General features: G+C 40.3%; 2 protein-coding genes across 2 annotated transcripts in view; both read right to left on the reverse strand.

Annotated features, from left to right (window-relative positions):
* The window catches only part of LOC135973540 (uncharacterized), a 904,472-nt gene that overhangs the window by 144,108 nt on the left and 735,475 nt on the right, over window positions 1–24,889 (reverse strand). The window lies entirely within an intron of this gene.
* The window catches only part of COL4A5 (collagen type IV alpha 5 chain), a 138,138-nt gene continuing 118,281 nt past the window's right edge, over window positions 5,033–24,889 (reverse strand). The window contains exons 42-51 of the mRNA XM_024106783.3: window positions 18,630–18,763; window positions 17,936–18,008; window positions 17,716–17,787; window positions 16,902–17,030; window positions 16,620–16,718; window positions 14,364–14,576; window positions 13,826–14,003; window positions 9,864–9,978; window positions 9,380–9,552; window positions 5,033–6,614 (exon numbers count right to left, since the gene is read on the reverse strand). Of these exons, the coding sequence (XP_023962551.2) occupies window positions 6,533–6,614; window positions 9,380–9,552; window positions 9,864–9,978; window positions 13,826–14,003; window positions 14,364–14,576; window positions 16,620–16,718; window positions 16,902–17,030; window positions 17,716–17,787; window positions 17,936–18,008; window positions 18,630–18,763 (1,268 nt within the window). The 3' untranslated portion in view covers window positions 5,033–6,532. The remainder of the gene's footprint in view (window positions 6,615–9,379; window positions 9,553–9,863; window positions 9,979–13,825; window positions 14,004–14,363; window positions 14,577–16,619; window positions 16,719–16,901; window positions 17,031–17,715; window positions 17,788–17,935; window positions 18,009–18,629; window positions 18,764–24,889) is intronic.

A 24,889-nucleotide genomic window follows, 5' to 3' on the forward strand; every position in this document is an offset into this window, starting at 1 on the left:
GGAGCCCTGACCCTGCAGGGCCAGCTGGGGACCTCCCCATAGTAGGTGGTGGGGGAGCCTGGACCCCTTCCCCGAAGGACCACCTGCAGCCTTTAGCACGCAGCTGTGTGCTAATTGGGCCACGGGTTGAGAACTGCTGCTCTGCAACATATGATGGAATTTTCAGAAATGTCATGGAAAGTGGGCTAGCTTTCTTTAGCACCTGGTTGTACAAAGCAACCACTAATGTCACTGCTGATTTGCTACAGGTTATTTTTTACAGTGAAGACCGCTAAATAAGGATTTTGAAGTAATTTGATACTACACCTAATTTGATACTTTCTTAAATTTCCTATCCCTGCATATATGTACTGAAGCAAGAACTTAGTTTAATATAGCGCATATATTGCTGAACTCATTAATCAGACACTAAATTTCTTATTTCACCATGAATGTGACTTCTAAAAGTAACATTTCTAAGATCAGGGTCTGTAACTGCAGAACTTTTTTAAATACTCAATTCAAGTCAGACTTCCTTTGTTCAAAATATTAATGCATTAAACTAAACAGCAGCTCTGAAAGTAAGTTTAAGTTCTTCTAACCAAGTTTTTGTAAGACAATGATTATCCTAACTAGGCTCCTTATTCAGAGCCTCATTTTATAGCAAGCAGCCTATGTTGTGGAAGAAAAAGAAAACAGTACTTTTAGTATGTGGCAGAAGCAGTCATACCAAAAGTAAACAAACAGTGAAAATTACCAAATACCATGAAGACTGTTGCAACAGTCCCTTACAAAGTAACTGCTTTAGGTACCTTAAATGGCTCATTGGACCTGAACTGTGTTAAATGCTTTAGTCTTTAAAGGACCAACCCTCGGGCTGGGTAGTAGACCAAACTATCAGCTTTGAAACAAGGGGAAGTCCTCGATCAAAACCAGAAGGTGATTAGTCACTATTTTCATATCAAGGAGTGGAAGACTAAGCTACATATTTTAAAAATGGTTACACTTTTGCAAAGAAAAAAGTTGCCTTTTGGTTGGAAGATTCTTTTGAGCAGCTCTAGTACACATCCAGCATCTCATAGAAATGTTACAGAAATAGTTAAGTGAAGAGCATACTTAGTGTGGCAGGATACATCATGTACGGTTGGTAGAAAAATGGTGACGTACAGAACAACCTTAAAATTCCCATATTTGGCAATTCTCTGTGCTTATTTTCTGCCTATTGGACTTCTCCAGGTTTTGGAAAGAAAAAAGGTGGCCTTCAAATTCCAGTTAATCGTGCTTGATAGACTAGAGAAACCTATGTCCATATCCTCTCTCCTCTTTTTTTCCATTAACAATAGATGGGGCCTTTAAACAATAGTTTTTCCTTCCCTCAATTGCAACAGACCATAAAGGAACATCTCAGAGGGGGCCAGGAACTCGTGGCTAATTGTAGTAGAGGTTTCAGAGCTCAGAACGTCTTACTAGTATAGTAAGAGTGTTGGAAAGCCCCAGTTCAGTCATGGCAAACCACCCCCTCAACTAGTATTTTATGTATACCTAGTTCAGATATGTTTTTCCTTGTGACAGTATCAAGTTAATCTAAATTCTTATCTTTAAAGGGGAGGGACAGAGCGTAGTGAACCCACAGAATGCTCCAGTTTAACATCTGTGACCTGCACTTCCAATACTGCACTTCTGCTATAAGCTGCAAGGGTTACTCTTAGGACTAATAGCATAGTTTGATTTACCTAGCAGTTAATCCTTATCCCTCTGCCAATTGTAGTGGTTTTATGATGTGATCACTAGTTTGCTACAAATGACCGATTTCATCACCCATCCCTCATATTCCAAGTTTTATAGGTACTGATCTTATGTTTTGAAAGGCTCTATATTCCATTACTGCATTTCTGAGCTGATCATTACTCCTGCCTTTCCTTAGCAACACTGTCCTGCTTTCTGTCAATAAAACACTCCTGAAGACTAGATTATCACAATCTTTCTTGCACAATTCCTGGCTTGTGGTTGCAGTGGAGGTAGCCATAGCAGCAACAGTATCACAGCCCCAGCCCCAGGGATTGTGTAAGGTGTAAACCATAGGTTGCTGCTGGGAAAGATCTGTGTTACAACTATATATTGCTCAAAGTAGTAGAGTTCTAAACCTAGCAAAATAAACTTCCCTCACTGGTGCCCCTCAAAAGAGACTTCTCTACAATGTGGGCAGCACAATGACTCATGCTACTAACATGCATATTAGGAAATACCATACAATTGAAATAAACACATATAAAAGGTAATGCTCTTCTGAGATCTCAGATCTTTTGGACACATTGACCTATGAGCATTTTGACATTTGTTTAAAGAGGAAATATTTTTTAAAGTTGTACCTTTAAAAAAAATAGAATAAAATTGATGAAACCTTACAATTAGACTGTAGTAGCCTTTGGTGTAGGGGATGTTAGTTTTCACTGGTTACAGGTCTAGAAGGCATTAAATCCAAAGTCCATATATACTGTTCTAGTCCATCCTAAATCAAATGGTTCTGAAATATTTCACTTTGAAGAATTTCAGAGAACCGTACCATCAAAGTATGATGTATAAATGAATCTCACTCCACACCCACAAAATAGCCTAAAGGTACAGTCGGCCAATATACAGCTTTGGTACAAGGATTAACACCGGAATCTCATTACTAGGAAAGGCAATAAGGAGAGAGGCCCATGTGCAACTTTGACACTTAAGAGTACAACAGAGTGGCAGGGACTTGTCTCCCTCTGTTAATGTTTTAAAGATTTACATTAGTATTCTATAAGTTATACTTTAGCAGGTCAGCCTAGTTTGCAGCAATTCTATTATGAAGTTAGACACCAATTCAATCAATTCAGCAAACTGCTTGCAGTACACCTATAAAAGCAGGTGAGACAAATATTGAGCAAAGAAAGTTAATCAACATCCTCCATATTTTGATATGTTTTATCTTATTAAAACCATTGCTGATGTAGGCACTCTTAACTGTTCTTAAATTATCTTTGAAAGCCTATAGTGCCCTCATGTGGTTAACACACAAATCTTATCCATGTACAATTTGTATAAAGGATCATCTGTCTCCTAACCCATTTTCCACATAATTACTACTGAAGGTAAACTAGGAATAGGCCAGGCTCTATAGCTAACACAACTGCTTTATTTACAAGACTGAATTACTTGAGAAAAACAATTACATTAAATGCTCTCATGGTGGAGTGGTAGTATTTAAATCCAAGAGTACCTTTAGGCTGCAATTTGGGTTTGAGGCCATTCTAAGGCTTGAGAACAGGTTTGGCAGCTCCAAAACTATATACATGTTTTCACAAGATTTTGGTCACATCTGACCTGAAAAGTGGGTCCTTTTGGATTCTGAAACCAACCTGGGGGGAAAAATGATAAAGGCAGTTTTGGTAGTGCGGATTTGTCTCCAAACCCCCTGCAGGTCAAAGGATTGTTCCACGTGTAATATTAAAAATCTGCAGAACAGAAGGTTTTGCCAGTTGTAGTTATATTCCAGTACACTAAGAGGCCCCAGCCAGGATTGAGCACCTATTGTAGGTGTTGCACATAGAGTGAGAGAGAGCCTCTGTCCAAAGAGCTTACAAACTAAGTGCACAAGACAAAAGATGTGGAAAAAAAGAATCATCCCCATTTTACAGATGAGAAATTGAGGCCCAGAGAGATTAAGGGACTTGCCTAGGTAACACAAGGAGTAGTATATGGCTGAGGTGGGAATTGAACGAAGAGCTCCCAGATCTTAGCCTAACGCTGTAACTACAAGACCATCTTCCCTTTCTAGACCTTTGTTTCTTAACAGAGCAATATTGAAAACTGTTTGCTGGAAACATCACCATGGATTGTATTAAGATCCAAGTGCTTTTCTGTACTGCATGGCAGCAGCAACATGCAACATGGGATCGGGCAGCCCATGCACAGGAGAGGCAGCCATGCAGCAGCATCCAGCAGTGTGCAGCTGCCCCACATCCCTCTCTTTTATTTTGGTTACCTAGCAGTTATGTGATAGTAACGGATTTGACATACCCACAGCGCAAGGAATCAAGGAATAGCTGTTCTATGCATTGTTACACTAGGGACTATAATTTATACTGAAAATTCCTGCATAATTTATTGCTGCTCTAGTATTCCCTGGGACGTTGACATGCTCCAGAGGATGCATGAGACCATAACACAGAATATAGCAACACTAGCAGGATCCTAGGAAGAGCATGCATGGTCCAACAGCCATAGGAAATGTCATTGTGGAAACCCAGGCTCCATAATGTAGGAAGGACCCGCTTTTCATCTGTCTCAAGTTCTTTTATGGGGGAACCTACCACTCTGCCTGTGCTGTACTGCAACACAGCTGTGATCAGTACAAGTACTCAAGCTGTATTGAGATACATAATCTCAATGTAATGGTCAAGGCCCATCTATTTAATCCTAGTTCTTGGGGAGGTAGCGATAAGTCAGGGGCTGGTGTTTATGGTAAGAGGGACAAGAGTTGGGGTTTGATGTCATCTTTATTAATGGTTTTCTGGTTTGGAGTTAGCAGCAGCTGGTTCAGTTTTGTTTCTTTACATGTAAGATCAACCAAATAAAATAAGTAGAAGGGAATGTTTGGTTGTTTTGTTCACTTTCTACCGTCATGGATTTGCAGGCAACTCACAAAAGGGTAGACATGAGCCTTGTGGCTGTATTACAGGCCCAATGCCCCAATGTTATACACATATAAACAAAGCATGAGGCGTACATAGACTACTTTAACATTTAAAAACACACCAAGATGACACTATTATATTTTAGAGTAAACCTGTGTATAATTGCCATTTTCATATTTACACAAATGCTGTTAATCCTCCACTTATCTCATTTTATTAACCTTTGGCACCTCGCCTAGTAACTCATTTCTGTCTCAGTTTTCAGCAGGGATATATATTATTTTTTTTTGAGTGGCTGCAAGCCTAATGTATAGCTGGCATCAGAAATTCGGAGGCAGAACAGCCATTAGCCAGATGTCACTGATAATTAGTTACTCAAAATAAGATGAAATATACTTCACTTTTATAAAGCAATACATTAATTCTCAGGCTACATTTGTCCTAATGAATGGTGAAGATAGGAAAATACAATGAATATCTCAAGGAAGGCTGATCACCTGGAAAACGCACAGTCTCACTTCCTTTGCTGGGGAGTGCTAAAAGCTTATACATAAATGCAAGAAATAGAATTAACCACAGAAATCAAACAAGCACAAAGTTCTGTGTACAAAATGTGATAATTTCTTTGCAACTATTGCAAAACGTGACAATCTAGGACAGATACAGTAGGATTCTTATATACTGATGCAAGAAACAAGGAGCTCTATGACCTTTCACGGCCTTTATTGAATTATACACACACAAAAACTGTTGCCTTGTATAAATCCATCATGGATGTGTATAATTCACATAAGAATGATTAGAGGATACATTTATAAATATGAAAAATCAGTTTTAGCCAGTTTTTGCTTTATTTCAGTTTTTTCAGAGTGTACAGCTATTCTGGATAATATACATGACACCACTTCGGAGCAAAGAAAGTTTTTGTAAGCATAATCTTAAATGCTTTGGCAATTTGATATTTCCAAGGGGTATTTTTTGCTGAAGCAAACTGGTTACTACTAAATCATGAATATGACTTGTTTTTATTTAAAAAAAAAAAGACATTGGATATGGCTAATCATTTCACATATTTTCACAGAATAAAAAAATCCTTTTAAAATGGTTTCGATTTCTAAGCACAAATAACACCATCGATAGCATGGTGTAAGTATAAACATTTAAAACCCTGATCAAAATGACTAGAGAAGTATTGTACATTCCCCAAATAAAGTCAGATTGGAACTTGAGGGAGGAAACAAAACTTTAAAAATCAGTAGTAGTTTGGTGTAAGAGGTATAGATTCTCTCCATTGCCCTTGATTTTATATAAAATACTGCTGTATATTTAAACTTGTTTTTAATACACTTTTTGTGAAGAGTGATTTTAGGCTGATTTGTGTCTAAATAATTGAAGGTTTGAATTAAAAAGGTGTTTACACAATATACACATTTCATTACTTACAAAGAGAAATAAGCTTAACATTTCATATTAAAAACCTGGGATACAGTAGGGTTAGTAGCACCATGAAAAAGTGTTTATCAAAACTGCAGTCTTGTTATTTTAAACATACTCAGTGCGTTGTATTTTGTTGTTGTTCTCTTGGTTGATCAAAAAAGTGCCATGGGTACTAGGAGAGAAATGAAAACTTCATCTTCTGATCCTTTGTGAACCTCAAGCGTCTTTTGCATTTCCAAGAGATCAATTCCTTTGTCTTAGTCCTTTTGTCAAATATGCACCAGACAGCCTTGGTTTGGCACTTTGGTGAGGTACACCTGAATTTGCACTTTTAATACAGTTTGGATTTGTTTTTGTTTTTTTTCTTTTCGCACAGTAGCACCATTGTTACAGCAGGAGGACAGTGCACCCTAGGAATTCTCATTGTTTTACAAAAATTCTCCAAGATGTTACGTCCTCTTCATACAAACTTGACAACGACTAATACGTGTCCTCAGGTCTCCAGCTTTCAATGTCTCTGACTGAGGTTTACTGGTTGATGGAAACACAAACACACAAGGTTAGCTTTTCTTATGCTTACAGGAGCCTGGACTTGCAAGGTGCTGAGTGCCTTTCACATCAATAGGACTTAAGGATGTGCTTAAATGCCTTCCTGGAAGGGAACTGCATGTGCTTACCACCTTCCTTGATCAAGCACTTATTTCATTACTCTCCCTAAAATCCCTCATGAGTTGTGACAGTTGTTTGTTTTAGACCAGTATTTCAATATGTAGATGGTGCTGTGCCAGCAAACTACGTCAGCCCAACATGCCGGACAGTCCACAAACACCGATTTGAGTAAAGGGTGTCTTTTAGAAATGACATTTGTTGGGCAATTACAAAATACAACACAATCTATCTCCCCTCCCACCCCCGGCCGCCCAACATGGAAGAATTTACATCTGTAATCTTTTGATTTCTCATTTGAATGGGATTATTTCATAATCAAATGTCACTGTCCAATTGAGGTGAAAATGTAAAGATGACAGATTTAATAAATTATTTCCTTCTGCTGTGTAAGGGTACGTATATGAGTGATTATAAAAAAAAAGTCCATCTCGGTCATAGAGTTTAAGGGCAGAAGGGACCACCAGATGATCTGTCTGACCTTCTGTATATCACCAGCCACCAGTGGCACCCAGCACTCACACACTAAAGCCAACAACCAAAATTAGACCAAAGTATTACAGCTCACAGGAGGCTAGACTACTATCCGCCTGTAGGCGGGACCGAGGTGCACCAGTTCTTGAGAGCCCTCAATGGCAGGGAAACGATGATAAAGTGAGATATATCTAGATAACCCTGGCAAGTGACCCGTACCCAACACCCTGCAGAGGAAGGCAAAAAATCCCCAGTCACTGCCAATCTGACTTGGAAAATTCCTTCTTGACCCCACGTATGGTGATCAGTTAGACCGTGAGCATTTGAACAGGAACCCTCCAGCCAAGCACCTGAGAGAGAATGCTCAGTGCCACCTCAGAGGCCTGACTCTCTCCATTCAATGTCATCTCCAGCTGTGGCCAGTTCTGATGCTTCAGAGAAAGGAGCAGGGCTAGGCAACCTATGGCATGCGTGCCAAAGGCGGCACACGAACTGATTTTCAGTGGCACTCACACTGCCTGGGTCCTGGCCACTGGTCCAGGGAGCTCTGCATTTTAATTTAATTTTAAATGAAGCTTCTTAAACATTTTAAAAACCTTATTTACTTTACATACAACAATAGTTTAGTTATATATTATAGACTTATAGAAAGAGACCTTCTAAAAATGTTAAAATGTATTACTGGCACGCAAAACCTTAAATTAGAGTGAATAAATGAAGACTCGGCACACCACTTCTGAATGGTTTCAGAGTAGCAGCCGTGTTAGTCTGTATCCGCAAAAAGAACAGGAGTACTTGTGGCACCTTAGAGACTAACAAATTTGTTAGTACTCCTGTTCTTTTCACTTCTGAAAGGCTGCCAACCCCTGGAAGGAGATTTAAAAAATAAAACAAAGCAAAATACCACACAGTGGAGGGGGGGAAAGAATATCTTCCTGACCCCTGCAGATGGCTGGCTGAAACCCTGAAGCATAAGCTTATATTCCTAAAAGACAAACTGGAAGTGAACCCCTGGCTGTTGAGCCCTGCCCCTCCCATCACATGCAAGCCTGTCATTACTTGGTCACATACGAGTAGTCCACTTCTTTCAAGTGAACGGTATAAACACATTTTTGAAAAGGAAAAGGAGAAATAAATAGAAAGCTAAGTTTGGGTGAGATTGAAAATAGTGAATGATGATGATGAGGAAAATGAGATTAAAAGATCCATGAGGGTTATTACTGGTCAGGAAAACATGTAATTACCACTGATCAGCCACACTGCAAACCAATGGCATAATGACTGCCTAATACAAAAATAAATGGTACTACTTAGGTGTTCTTATGGGAAGTAACTTAATTTCCATGTTGTCGATACCCACTAATGTTGCATAACACATTTTGTGGATAAAGCTCATTGTGCAACATTTGTCAAGTGTACAGCAGTCAGTTTTCAATACAGCTGCAGTCAGAACTTGTTAATTCTCATTTGAGACACAAGTCACCATTCGGTAATAAAATCAGTATCTATGAAAGCAAGTTATTTTTCCACAGAACAACAGTGCCACTCTAAACGTGTGAAGGAAGCGATAAGAGTAGAAACCTGAAGAGTTTGCAAAATTCTAAGGTGAAATCATGGCCCCAGAGAAGTCGATGGCAAAACTTCCATTGACTTCAGTGGGGCCAGGATTTCCCCCCTGTACTTCTGCAATCAACATGTGAGATATTTGAGTCTGTCTAAATGTCAAGAAAAAAAACACAAAAATGATCATTCAGTGTCAGACTGTGACATCGTTATTCACATTGAATAAATACATCACTCTTTGATATTGTCCCACTCATTACAATGGGACTACTTTTGGAATAAGCTACTAGTCAATATGAGTAAGGGTGGGCAGAAAGTAGCTCTCAGCCCTTGCAAAACAGGCAATAGAATGCACCCCAGCAAGTTCGGACAAGATGTAAAGGATTTTGTCAAGTAAACAATTCCTGAAAAACTGGTCTTAGAAAGCATGACAGACACATTTAGACAAGGGAAAAGGCACAAATTACCAGTTTTACAAGGATTAATAAGTCTTCAAATAAGGATCTAAATCACCATTTGTCCTTAGAAAATAAATGTGATTTCCAATGCATTCAGTACACAATAAGTGATGTGCAAGAAATAAGCTCTCTTACCTAAACATTTCTGCTATCTCTACAGTTGCCAGCCAGAAACTGTATGAATTAGCGTAGTAATTACAAGTACCACGACCATGACACTCAATAAAAGGAGCTGAGCGGAATTCTTCCAAACAGGAACCTGGGGATGCCAAGGCCTGTCCCGAGCCCTCTGCACCAGCACTAGTGTGCTAGAAAAGAAACAACTTGTAAGTTAAATTGGGATCCATAAGCACTAGGAGAAGTCACCCTGTTTCAAAAAATCAAGTTAATTCTTTTTTCCTGTTAAGACAATGCCGTAGATAACGTTCACCTAGGGTTACCGATTACAGTGGCATCTGAATTTTGGGAAATAACTGATCTCTGTTACCATAGTTGGCAGCTACAGGTAAATGTCATTTTAATGGTACAAACTGTTGTTTGTATCAGAAAATCCCGAAGTAGCTAGTACAAAACACAAACAGTTAACAGTCAATTTGGGGAGAGAGGAGAAGGCCCTTACCATCATGAAAGAATAACCAATCCAAAGAGAGTCCCAACCTTGCGGACATGATGGAATTTGAATGGTCTGACTATGGACAGCAATGACCATGGCAGGAGCTTCACACACTGCACATCTGAACATGAGGAGAGGTATAAAAGAAACATTACGCCATTACAATAATGTATTAAGTAAGCCAAATACAAATTTTATTTCAGAAGAATGTAGAGAAATGACAGGAAAAATTGGGAAAAAATAATGTAAGAAAGACTGCTGTAACAATTTAGATCTACTGCACCCCTCGAACAGTTTTATATGTATGCAGAATTTCCCACTGCATCAGTGAAACAAATAGGAATACAGAACAGAATTTTTTTTTGTATCTAATTGCATTGAGTACCTTTAAAAAAAACTAACCTTTAATGAGCCCAATCAACCACTTCTTACGCAGGTAAAATTGGGAGAGCTCTGTTTAAAAATATATACTACAGTAGACTCCTTAAAAGGTGCTAGACTGACAGTACTGAAAGCTAACATCCTTTGGTTTTCCACATAATAGGTCAAATACATAGTGGTAGTACTAGCTTGCCACACTATCCTGCCTGTTGTGCACTAATCCTGATTTCAAGGGAACGGTGCCACAGGTCAGAAAGTGGAGTTCAGTCTTCAGAATAATCTGAGCGTGATCCAAAGGCCATTGAAAGATTCCCAATGGCTTAAACGGGCATTGGATCAGGCCCTCAGTCATTAGCTTGTCATCTGAGACTGTTGGCACGTATGCCAGTCATACTGGGTTTGTATCCAAATCGTAAAAGCCACAAAGTAATAGACTCCAAATGTCAACTCATTTCATCTAGACGATCCAAACAACTGTTGAAAGACAGTGACGCTACGGATATGGGCAAGATTTGAAACAGTGACCTTAAAGACAGATGTTCTTGCACTTTCATTCTAATTAATTATTAGCTCCAGGGGTATTGGAACAATTTGTATAGTGGGGGTGCTGTGAGCCACTGAACCAAACTGTAAATCCTGTATATAATGGAAACCACTTTAAGTGAGGGGGTGCTGCAGCACCTAGTTCCAGCACCTCTGATTAGCTGGACACTCAAGCCCAATTTTGCTCTGTTACATGGCTTCACCTCCCAGTATCTTCATGTGGAGTTGTATCTACATAAGCAGTGGCAGAAATTGGCCCAGTAATATTTTGCACAAAGCTAACAGTGAAGACTCATATTCAGAGATGTTATTTACTAGTACAGTAAATGGAGTTCTTTCAGATGATTTGTTCCTATGGGTGCTCCACTCTAGGTGTGTGTGAGCACCCACATGCTTTCCATCAGAGATTTCTAGTAGCAGTGTCTTGGATCTGTGCCTCTGCCCTATAAATCCTTGTGCTTTGATTCAAGGGCATATAGGGGAATGCAGAACTGCCACTGCTCCAGTTCCTTCTAAACTATAAAATCTGGCATGGCAAGGACTACAGTGTAGAGGGGAAGGAGGGCAGGTAGTGGAGCACCCACTCAAAGAACTCCAGTTACTGTACAGGTAATTAACCTCTCCTTCTTCTTCTTCGAGTAGTTATCCCTCTGCGTGCTACGCTTTAGGTGATTCCAAAGCAGTGCTCCAACTACGGAGGTGGGTGCTGAGAAGGATCTAGTACAGTTTGGAGAACAGCTGCACCTGCTATGGAAGCATGCACAATGAGCATAGTGGTGGGAAAAGGTGTGCACAGTCCACCAGGCAGCATCTTTGAAAGTATCTACAATGGGCAGTGGTGCTGGAACACTTTTAATAGTGGGGGTGCTGAAAGCAGTTTTTACTTTTTATTCTCATGCCCTCCCCTTCCCCTGTCTGCGCTCTTCCCCTCCCCTCCCCTCCATCCACCAGAGCTGGGGCCGGGAGCAGGGCCATGTCTCCGGGTGTGGGGAACCCAGACAGGGGTAAGGGAGCTGAGATGGAGGCCACAGCTGGAGGGAAGAAAAAAAAAATCAGACCCCGAAGAGGCAGTGGGTCTTAAAGAACACTCTGTAAGGAGCATCTTCAATCTGTCCCCTCTCAGTTTCCTGGGTCTTCAGCCCACATAGACCTTACACGTCAATGGTACATGAAATCCACTGAGACAGTGGAAGCAGCTGGAATGCCTGTCACTGAGGGGAAGGTCTGGCAGGGTTTGAATCTTGGTGTTTTTGGTACAAGCCATGAAGGCCACAGACAAAAAGGGGCTGAGGGCAGGCAGGAAGTCCCGACCATGAAAAGAAAGGTGAGGGGAACCCCCTACCCCAAAAGCACATAGCTTGCACAGAGGAAAAAAATAAAACCACAAACTAAAGAAAAGAAAAAGCAAGCAAGCAAAGTAAGGCTAAAGCTACTGGGCACCACAGCTCTCCATCTCGAGCCACAGGTGGTTGAGAAGGAACTGGAGCAGATAAACTCCCCTATTTATCCTTGGGTTGGAGCATGAGGATGTGTAGGGCGCAGGTATTGGCATACGGACACTGCTACCAAAAATCTCTGATTGAAAGCTCATAGGCGTGTGCACATACCTACAGGAACAACTACTCAAAGAATTGCAGAATCTCTAACAGATGAGTCGATGGGTCAAGCTGGGAAGAGCTTTTTTTCCTGGAAGTTACTCTGGGTACCTTTGAGCAACCATCCAGTCCCCATAAAATTTTAAGTCTTTGTGCCAGATAAGAGCAGCAATTCTGTATTGGCTTGCGATGAAAGGTAGAGACAAGGTCCTGACCACTTATGCTCATTAAAGATTCCCTTGACACTTTTATAAAAGACTAGGCTTGCTAGATCCAGCATCCAGACCAACTTCCAGGCTGGTAGTTAGTTTCTGCTCACCCCTTCCTTCTAGTTTCCACTGGATAAGGCATGCTTCACTTTCTGTCCACAACTGTGACACAGTGCTGCAACGCATTGTTTAAAAGGTTTCCCATAGGACATTACATTTCAGGGATGCATGAAATATATTTAAATATAGGGCCAAATTTTCAGTTGGCAAAATTCCCCCAAAAGCAATGGAGTTTTGCCAGCTGAGAATTTGGCTCATAGTTTGTAAAGTTTGTTAAGTACTTTGGGATCCTTGGGTGAAAGGAAATATGCAAACATCTGTCTCTCTTCATAAGATATGATTATATGTTCTTTATGTCACTAATTGTCTCTCCTTGTGTATGTTCATAGCCTCTAGTACGTTGTGGATGCTACATAAATCATAAAAATATGCCCAGATGCACAATTTAAGGTTATATGCTATTCAAAGAGCAGAGTTGATGGGACTTTGTGAGGTAGTGATTTTGGCCCAGAATTGTAGGCTTTGTTACGCAAGTTTCACAAACCTTGATATTAACAGAAATGTTTTCAGAAATGTAAACAGGTCCATTCAAAACAATCTCTTTTTGCCTGGATTGTCCTGCAGTGTTTGCAACCCAAATACTATAGTATTGTGATGCTGCTGAGAACCAGAAGGTGAAAATGGTTTTAAAAAGGGAAACTAGTCTAGTCTACTTTCACTGTCCATGCTAAATAAAGCACAAGAAGTGCTATGCATCAATGAGAAGTAAAAACAGACATTTAAAAGCTTTGGGCCTATTAATGTGTTTTTAAAAATGTTTTTAAATGATGATGTCCCCTTAAAAGCACCGAAATTCATGAGATTTTAGATCAACGGATGGATTAAAAATGAAAAACTATGAAAATGTCCATGGCATTCTTAGGTGCCGTGGAAATAAAAGTAGCAATCAGTAGTGGTTGCCAGTCCCCTGCTCTGAGGCACTAAACTGGATTACACACATAACACATTCACCGCCATTAAAATAAGAAGTTGTTCTACTATTCCTCAGGGAAAATACATACAACTGATTAATCTTTTTACCATGTCTTAATATTCAGCCTGCAGGCCCAAAACCACATTTCAACAAGACGTGCTACCTATTCAGATCCCACACAAAATCTGACGGCCTATTTTGGCTCACCGGCTAATGAATGGCTGAATGCTCTGCCCAGTCAGTGGCTCCATGCTCATTGGCATTGGCTTTGGAGTGGACAGCCAATAGGAATAATCATTTCTTGATGCAAAATTGCACACATTGTTGATGTTACAGAACATGAAGGGCATGGTGCTGAAACGGCGGAGACAGCTCCCAGCAGTACCTACAGAATAAGATATACACATATATGAATTATGATACAGAAAAGAATTCTCATCTTACTGTGCTTAAAGGAAATGTAGCACCCCCTCCTCCCCCTTTTAAACCCTATCTGCATATTCTTCTCAGCCTCTTATGAATGCACAGCATGGATTGCCAAACTGCAATATGCAGGCAAAATATTGCCTGTGAATTTCAGTGTGTGACCACTCATCTTTAAGGTGCAGGTGCAAGCCCATGGAGATGACAGATCTCAGCAGTCAAGTCCCTACCTTTATCTGAATGACCTTCTGGGCTGTAGGATTCTCAGGGATTACAAGCCTGTAAAAAAGCCCGCACCAATAGTGCATACGATGCATCTCACCTAAGTCCTGGCCATGGGCTCTCTCATTTCCCTGCACGTACAGAAGAGAAAATCCATCGTATATCCTTATTGTTCCTTGTGGGCACAGGGGTGTGTCTGTAGTCTGGCTGTGTCGAGTTATAAGGAACCCATGAGCAACAGAAGCTGTTCCAGGAGGACCTGGTGGGCCTTGCAAGCCATCAGGACCAGGCGGTCCCTGCGTACCTTGAAAGCCTGTTTACACAGGAGAAGCACAGCGCAGACATTTGTTCGCATATCTGTTAACTACTTGAGAACATTTCATCCAAGGAACACAGCACACTTTGAACACATTCATGAAGCCCAAACGCTCCTACGAATCAGGTGAATATTCTCCCCGGTTTTCAAAAGGGGTTTTCAAAAGGTAAATAAGTGCAGGCCTGTAGAAATGAAGGACCTGATTTTCAGAGGTATGGACGCAGCCACACCTCCCAAACTCCCATTGACCTCGGTTGGCTTTAGAATTGCTCAGCATGTCTGAAAATTAACCCAGAAGAGCTCAATGTTCTAAACTGCACATGACAGCAAGCAAAACCGATTGTCTAATCAGCCTGTGCAATGTTTCTTAGGTACTCAATGGCTCCAACAAGGAAGAAGGTTGGTCCAATGGTTAGGGTGCTAATCTGCAATTTGGGAGACCTTTGTGCAATATCCTGCTCCAGGGTACTTTCACAGGCTTCCGGTGTGGTCTTGGGCAAGTCATTTAAGTCCCTCGGTGACTGTTCCCCAGCTATAAAATAATGAGACTAATAGTATCGCCATATCTCACAGGTGTGTTCTGAGGATAAATGCCTTAGTCTGAGAAGTGCTCAGAAACTACAGTAAGTGGGGGCCATAGAGTACTGTAGTTAGCTATGAACAGGGTAGGTAAGCCATTCCAAACCCACACAACTGTATGTGCAGCTTAGCAAGTTAGCCCTACCTGACTTGCTTACAGGTCACAAAGCAAGTCAATGGCAGAGCTGAGCTAAGGGTCTTATGCTAGAACACACTCCCTCTCTTCGAGGAGATCCAAAATCCACTGAAATAAATGGAAAGACTGCAATGGGCTCTGGAACAGGCTCTAAGAATGGAAGATAAAATATGCCATAACAACCTTAGAGCAGAGCATAAAGAACGTGCCTGGGAACTTCAGGGTCCCTCTTTGTCATTGCTCTTAATTAGCTAAGTTTTAAGACTCAATTTCTAGAAAGTTGGATCTTTTTCCTTCCTGGTTCTTCAGGACATTCTCTTCTTGCATGTTTTCAAACTATGCTAACAGAATATTTCAAAGAGCTGGTCAAAAAAACAGGGCAAACAATTCCAAAAAATATTTTGTGGAATTTTTTGCCTCTTTGTGTTGTTGAAATGTTGACCTTTTCTCACCAGCACTGATCTTTAACTTCATTATGCATATTCCTTCCCATCATTTTGTTTGTCTCCTGGCTTTTTAGAAAACTTGGTACAAGTTACAATCTAGAACCTCCGCCTCCTCCAGATGAAGATTCAGCCCTGAGGGTTCCGACTCAAGCATTCAAGGCATGCTACTTTGGAGCACCATCTTATTTGCATAATTTGATTCCCACCTACTCCCCACTTGCCTTCTATTTCTAGTTGATGGGTAAAATTTTCAAAAGTGACAAACACTTAAGAGTCCAAATTTCACTGAAAGTTAATGGGACTTTGGGTCCTGGTGCTTTTAATAGATTTTAGCTGGTGTCTAGTTAAACTTTTCCCCTCCCCCCGTTCAGTGCCTTTGCTCCACACAGACCTGACTTGATGGAATTCTTTCCCCATGAGAACAGTTTTTCTGATTCATTGTTTCAATGCAAAAACATAACACTTTATTTTCCCAGCTTCTACTCCTCTTTGTTTGTTTCTGTCCTAATTATACACCATGTGTCACAGGCTGCGAAGAGTGTTCTATTGAACTCAAAACAAAGTGAAATAAAACAACATCCAGGGAATGGATCCAGCAACAATACCGGTACTGAGTTTGCCACTGTGCGGTTTTAAGACTAATGACTTTTACAAGCCTACAGCATATGCCAGCAAAGACACCATATTGGACTATCTAACAGCAGGATAGCTGGGACACCCTATTCCTAAAAATGTAACATTGTTGCATGTGAATTGCAACAGAATACAAGTCCTGACATTTGTCTGCATTCTTAAGAAGCGAATTTAAAAAAAAAGTGTTATTTTTTTTTAACATACCAACCCCCTTTCTCCTCACCAGAACTAGGGTACTTATTATACCTGGTTGGCCTGGAAGTCCTCTCTCGCCTTTGCGTCCTCCTGGACCATCAAATCCAGGAAGTCCATCTCGCCCAGGATCCCCAGGAAGGCCTATTGGACCTAGAAAAATAAATGGAGCAATGAAAGTTACATTCTTGCAAGCACACCTAAGTCTCAGCAAATAAACCCAGGAACCTCTCTGGAGGAAACCGTGTACTGCATCCTAGGACAAATGGTCTACTGCATCCTGTTAACTAGTCACTTCCTATAAACATAAGCAGTAAAGCCTGCAGTCCACCATACCTGGCAATCCTGGTGGGCCTGACAATCCAGGTGGCCCTTTCAATCCAGGCTGGCCTGGTGGACCTGGAGGACCTGGGTCACCTTTTACTACAATGGTTTGTCCAGCAGGGCCAGGTAAGCCTGGTGGACCTAGGATAAAGAAAGTTTGTATTAGAGAGACGGACAATCCAAGATGGAGGTGACTCCAAAAGACACACAGGGAAGTTTGATTAGTTCATCAGCCCTATAATTCTTTAAGATGACATCAGCCAAGAGATCTGATCAATGGAATAAACAGTGCAACTAGAGGTTCAAGTCAAAAATCTGCTCTTAGTTGCATCCTTGCAAAAAGGATAGACTGACTCTTATAGGGGCTGTTCCATATATCCAAGGAAACACAGAGTAAAGTCAGCTTTATTACTGGTGTTAGACTGTGCTGAAGTCCTTTTCTCCATGGTACCACAAAACAACCACATTGAAAAAACTCAGTGGAGGAAGTGTCGGAACGGGAAATCATTAGCTACCCCCTCCCTCCTGAGCAGCTTCTTTCCACTGAATGAAGAGGGATGGGTCTACATCAGATATCTAAGTGGCTTTTCCCTTACTACGAAAGTGGAAGGAAAGTTTTAAAAACAATGAATGGTGTTTGTTATTTTATAATGGTGTTTAAATTGCTATTCATATCATAGCACAACAAGGACAAAATTCCATTGCTGGGGTATCTCTGCCCCTGAGTGAGTTACACCAGGAATGGACTTGGTTCCATGCCTTTGGGTCCAATTCTACCTCCCCGAAGACAAGAAAGTGGCAGGGTAGCATCAACCATGATTCATACCTGGTGAACCTGATGGGCCTTGATCACCTTTAAAACCAATTGCTCCTGGAGGGCCAATGGGACCCTTCATACCTGAAACACCAAACCAATACAGTTACACAGTGAAAGTATGTGCTTCCTGAAAAAATCTACAGCATGAGTGCCCAAAGCGGGCTCCTCTCCTCTACTAGTTGGACATTACTGAGTTCTAAAGGCTTTGTTTGAAATGATTTTTAAATACCTGGAAATCCTGGAACACCTGGAACCCCAGGATCACCTTTCATTCCATTCAGGCCGGGACGACCAGGATCACCCTAAAAAAAGTAGCTTCACAATTATTTAATCTTCTCATTGAGTCTCAGGAGAGAAAAAAGGTGGACTGGGGACAAACAAGAATCTATAGGATTTCCAAGCTTTCTTGCTACACTTAGAAACCTAATGAGCCAGGAAACAGCACCATGAATGTATAAATCCACAGAAAAAAAAGGAGAGCATGCAATAGGGCTCATTTATTATTACATCTGTGAACAGGACCAGTGGGTGGCCTACAGTGGTATATAATACACACACACACACACACACACACACACACACACTCTCTCTCTCTCTCTGACTGGGAAATTTGTCATCATCCCTCACTGGCAAGGGGCAACAGAGCAAGGGGACGCATTAGCTACTGTTGCTCTCACTTGGACACTATGGAGAAATCCTGCCCAGCCACCTGTGTGCGGGAGGGAAGAGGGTTAGCGGTGATCCCAACATCCTCTACACCTCCTCTGCCCACTAGAAGCCAGGATCTGTTCCAGAGTGTTAGAAACTACAGTCTGGCTTTAGGTTCATTATAAAATGCATCTTCCAACTAGAAGGCTCCATATTTTACTCTTTTTAAAAATAAAACACTCCCAGCTAGAAATAAGCATCACTCCTTATCATACCTGGCGTCCAGGTTGTCCTTGATCTCCTTTTAGACCAGGGAGGCCAGGCTGGCCTGACTGACCTGGGTTTCCTTTTTCTCCTTTAAATCCTCCATTTCCAGGGGGACCCCGTGGACCTTCTGGGCCTGGCAGACCTTGATATTACATAACAGATGTTCATGGATCAGTATGAGTCAGCCTGCCCATGACTCCTGTGCATTCTGTATGGATTTGCATATAAGGACTGTGGTCTCTACATTAAAATATCTATATTTTAGCTCGGCTTCCCCCCCCCCCAATGCAAAGTGCATGGTTAGGGCCAATCTAATGGGAATGCATAGCGTTTTCCCCTTCTTGAGTGTTTTCTTGATTGACCAACTCCATTGTGAAAGCCAGTGTCACAGAGTGACACACACAGAGCGTAAAATGCTGCCACCTACTGCAGACAGAGTTTGACGTTTCCATTGAGGGAAGCAGGACCGGTGTGCCCCCTCCCTAAAGTGCTGCTCCTCACTGGGGAAGGTAAAAAAATGCCACTAAATCCTGCATCTCTTAGAGGCTGTTCCACCTCTTAAGAGGCAGAGGAGACAGGCGTAGGGGTAAGAGCAGAGCCTTCCCCAACCAAAGCTCAGGGGTGAATGCCCCTTTCAGTTGATTAATCTCCTCTCCAATAATTAGGCTGATTTCAATATATAAACCCCAATGGAGATTGGACATTTGTTTCAATTATTTTCTCTCACATTCAGGATTAGTTTTTTCTTAAATGTGCACTCAACAAATTTCTCCACTGAGCAGTAGGGAGTACCTAAACACGACCCTGGGGATTGCATTACCCTTTCCTTTATGTAGACAGAGGGTGAAATACCCTGTTGACATTTTCATGTAAGTTCATAAAAACAACTCATAGTATATTGAAAACAAAACACCTGATCAGATCATTTCACCTTTGTTCCACAGTGATAAATACAAGGTCACCGTTACTCATATGTGACACAAACTGCATGGCAAATAAAATGGAAAGTGCTGCTATGCTTTATATCCATTTATACCTTTATATGTGGAGATGAAGGGGTCTAACAAATAGAGTCTTCCTTTGCTGGAGAATTCATGACTTTCTCCTCCTTAATTCTACCCATGTAATAAGATTTTATAAGTGTACTGGCTTTTCAATTCTTCTGAAACCGTTAACAATTTAAAGTCTCTCTTTAAAGTCCTCAAAGAGGCCATGTACAGAGAATGGATTTGATGAGTGAGATTTCTGCATGCAGTTCTGAAGATAAAACCCTAACCATTTCTTTTTAAAATTCAGTAGCAATTTAGTGCCACATATCAAACAAGTCGTGCAGTTGACAGCTACATACACATGCCACCATACAAGCTTATTCTGAAGAGAAACTGGATCTGGTACTGCACACATGAGAACTAATTACAGGTTACCTTCTCAGGAATGTAACTGTCAACAGGTACCATCTACAGGGTACCCACAGCACTTAAAAACAATCTTTGAATTACAGAGAAACATCAATTTTTCGTATGACAAATGCAATGCAGTAAAATAAATTGACCAAGTTAAGAATCTAACCTGGAGGACCTGGAAGGATCAGAGTTCACCAAAGCCCAATGATCGATGTTAGAAGGATCAGACATCACACAGTACAAAACAAGATTACTAGTTAGAAATAGTACGGATGATAGTATATGCACTAAACAATAACCCGTTTCACCAGTATATTTTGTATTTACAACATAATCAACATGCATGCAAGAAACCATACATGAGTAGGCAAATATATACATTTTCACATACAACTTATTCTGGTGATTAGGCTACTAAGGCCAACATGACACTCTTCATTAAATCAGAAACTTAAGCTTTACTGAAGAGCATGTTTTTGCTTTAACATTACAAGTGAGGTCTGCTGCCAGTTAGTCTTGTACAAATGAGGGTTGTCCTAAGTAACCATTTCACTGACAACACTCAGTCTCTCCGTGGCCTGGAGTCTGGTGAATATCCAATTTAATGAATAGATTCAGAAGTTTTCACCTTCTTTTTGGCTGAAATTCATCTCTGTGCAGAAGGTTAGCACACGATGCAATCACCACTTAAGTCCCACTGCACAGATGCGAATGTCACCATTTGTGAAAGGAAGTTGAAGAGCAGAATACTAGTGAGCAATACAAAAAAATGGAACAAAAGAAAATTTTTTAAATGTGCACTGGTCAGGTGCTAGAAATGTAATCTGGAGGAAAGTATATAGCATGGCATGTACATCTATGCTTAGAACTGTTCTCTTGTTGGCATTGTTCTTGATAAAAAATGCCACAAAATGCTAATTGGTCTGTTTTAATTTCTTAGGAAGATTTTTTTATGCTGCAACACACTTGGAAAGCCAATTTAAGAGTTCTTCTGTTCAGTGCAGGAAAGTCTTTAGTGACCTTCTCCCTGACATCCTCCAGAATTAAGACAATCTGGATCCATCACCCCTCACCCATTTTCATGTCAGTGAAATGATTTAAATATATATTTCATGCAACGTTCAGCTAAAAACCACAGTAAACATGTCAGGTTTATCTCAATGCTCTGTTTTTCTACACTTTTGACACTTTATTAATACTAGCTTTATAATGGTTAAAAATAGCATCTTGTTGCTAATGTTAATTTCTTATAAAATGTATGTAAGTTTTGCTATGATTTCCAAATACGATGCATGACTAGCTGAGAGTCTGTGCTGAATTTGGTGAGATAGAGAGTATTAGACAAAGCTTGGAGCGGGGCTAGCTCAGGTGGCCCTCTGTCATGAACTGTAGCCCCTCTGCTTACCCAAGATGCAGGGCCTCTCCTGAAGCATGACTGGTATTCAAGCCACACTGTGTGATGGTTTTGTGATGCAGACAAAACCACAATTAGATAAAAAGAGGAGACCACATTCTTTTTATACTTTAAGATCTAGAGTGAGATGTGGACATAGGTTGGTACATTAAGTCTCTAGCAGCACTTAGTGTACACAGTTAAAACTAAATTGGATTCATTATTGAACTTTGATCACAGCACTGTTTCCTAAAAGTCATCAGAGCAAAACTTTCAAGACTTCATTGAATAAAATTGTAATTACATAGGTATGCCAAGTCATTTTCATTCTAAAGACAGACACTGGGACTTTACAACATCTGGCTAGTGCTACATGCACAATATACTATGATTTAAATAAATCTGAAAAAATGGCTAAGTGCTTATGAAACATCTTCTGCAGCCTTATAGAGGAGATAGCTTTGTGCTCCAATGTAGTTAGACTAGTAAATGGCAATGGAAGCCTCTCTCTGTGTTCTACTAACTTTACGGAGATGAAATAAGGTTATGAAAATAAGGGCTTGTCTACATGGGAAAATTATACTGGCATAAGCTAACATGAATTTGAAGTGCTATAGTTATACTGGTATAGTCACTGGGTAGGCACTTGTATTCTCAAACAAGAGGGCCTTTTTGGGGTAGTTTATGTCACTTTGGAAGGCATTTAAGCTACAAAAATGCCATTCTAATTCTAAAATAAGAGGGCCCACACAGGGAACTATATCAGTTTAACCATATCAGTATAACTGGCAAAGCTTTCATTTGTAGACAAGCCCTAAGCGAGCTATTCATAATAACTAGAACTGCGTAACAGCATGAATGGATAATCATCTTTCTGCCCAGCCTGCCCTTGGAAAAGTCTTCTTTCACTTCCCTCTATATGCACTGGCATACACATCTATTTTCCTTCCTCCTGCTGCTTGTTAAATAAAAAGCCTATAGGTCTCCTCAGACCCCCAACTGGTTTGGTGAACAACAAATATTTTACAGAGAACAAGTATCACAGCAGAGGCACCACATGAGGTGCCCATTGCCTCACTTTTCTTTTATTTCATTTAGTGTTTTCCTTCTCTAAGACTCAAAACAACAATCAAGATAGCCATGTTAAATTTGCAGGACACAGAATGTAAAAAATAAGGAATTCTTGGCTCTCAAAATCTACATTTAAGATTATACAAAACATATGCTTGTCAACTTTTCCAAAGAAACAACATAATAGATTATGAAGGCTAATCCAGACTGTGTTCCTCATACGGTGCCCTCACTCCTGACTGTCCATAATCAACAACTGCAGGTTTTACAGAAATGAATGTTGTCATCTAACTGACCTGCAAACCATGGATCTCCAGGCAAGGGATGAGAACACTGTGCAGCATACCAGTTTTTAAAAGGGGAGGGTGGCAGAAATCTTACTTTTCCCCTTTCAGTTGGACTGGGAAGAAATATTACAAAATATATTTCCAGTCAGGGGCACAATCCTGCAGGCTTCTGAAAGCCACAAGTAGGGTGCCACATGGTCTTAACTCGTCTGTAGTTAGGGAACAAAGGATACTCAGCACTTCCCAGGATCAGTCCCCAAATGATGGGCACAGTGGAGTCTGGAAGCCTGCATTTGATTCTCCTGTACTACTACACATCAAAGGTACGTATGAAGAATGACTTGGTATACCTGACTTTAGTTCTCTACATTTATACATCAACAAATGGTTTTTTAAAGTATACACATTCAACTTCATGCAAAATTACTATTTTGGAGTTAAGGGGCTAACCTGAAGGACCTGGGAGTAGGGATCAAAGTTCACCAAGGCCATCATTACAACAGGGGGAAAAACATCAAAACTGTTAGAAATGTCAATGTATTAAACTAAACCTTTCAATTTAGATTTAGCTCAATATTGCTTTACATACAGTATGCAAACACCAAACTATTATTGTTCATGGTCAATAATAAAACAGAGTTAAAAATAGTGTTTCATTCTCTTAGGAATCTGCTTTACTGTATTAGCTATTCATAAACCCTTACTATTATCATCATGCCAAACTCATTCCAGATGTAACTCAGCAGAAGTCAATGGAATAATTCCGGGTTTGAATTTGGTCACTTTAACTAGTCTGAAAATACACCCAGAAGTTAACAAGCAATGGATGCAGCTGATTCACATTTTTATTTATTATTTCCTTAGAAGTGGGATAATTTGTCAGCAGCAGAGCTGCTTTTATGATTAACTGCCTGAGGTTGAAATGTTATGAAAGCAGCATTTCAACAATGGGCTATAGTCCTTTTGTTCTACAAAGTGCTGATTGTAATAGAACTGCAGTAATAGTTTGGTTTATCCACATTAGTCCATGCACAAATGAGCAAGACAAACATTTCGCTTTATACACTCCATGCAACAAAAATGGAGATGAAAGAGAGAAAACATGCCTGAGCAGAACTTCACTGGTGTTTTCCAACTGATAACCTAAAATGTGCACAAAATAATGTTCTTGTCTTCTACCTTGCCGACTAATTTCGGTTAATAATTGCAGGGTTTATATGAAACATGTAAACAGGATCAGAGACCAGCAGAAATATAGCTATGCTACAAGTGAAATATGGGATCACAAATTGTTCAGAATGTAATGTTTTACCTCATACAGTTTAGATTTTGTGGGGTAACTTTTCAGATGAGAAATTATTTTAAGTAAAGGCTCTGATCATTATAGAACAGCAATCAGCTGCCCTATGGAATGTTTCATCATCAGAATACTTTGCACTTGGATACCACTTTTCATCTGAAGATCTCAAAGGTCTAACTTGTCACAGCCCTTACTTGGAGTTGCATCTACCTGCACCAGAGGTTAATTTGGCTCCAAGCTCACAATCCTAAAGACCTTAGAAAATTTATTTTGAAAAAACCCCTACAACTCCCCCCCGCCCCCTAAATTGCCAATATACGGATAGGAGTTATTTTGTAAATGCACTAACTCAATGTTTACCTTCCTCACCCAGAGCTTTCACCAATGAAAAATCCCAAATTCAGAATACTTGCGAAGTTTCAGTTTAAAAAAAAAGTGTTTTCTATTTGTAAGCAAGCAAACAACTTCACTTCAATAAGCTGCTTCTCTTGAAAATGAATGTCAAGCGTATTGGGTGGCAATTTATAGTATTAGCTGCTAATTAATTTCAAGTCCAAGTAACAACTATAAGACAAGGCCTTGAGAGGTGAAAGACAGAATATTCACTGACACAGTCCTTAATCGCTCAAAAGTGGCATCTTAATATCGATTAATTTTCCATGAAATATATAAACACATAAATTAATCTAATTTCTCAGTACACCAGAGATCTGCTCAGGGATGTTAACCCAGGATGGAATTCATCATTTCCAGAATTAGTAGATGCAGGAACAAGATGCAAACATGGAATGGAAAGATGAAGACTGCATTGTGT

The sequence above is a fragment of the Chrysemys picta genome, chromosome 9, assembly GCF_011386835.1.
Source record: "Chrysemys picta bellii isolate R12L10 chromosome 9, ASM1138683v2, whole genome shotgun sequence".
Taxonomy (NCBI): Eukaryota; Metazoa; Chordata; order Testudines; family Emydidae; genus Chrysemys; species Chrysemys picta.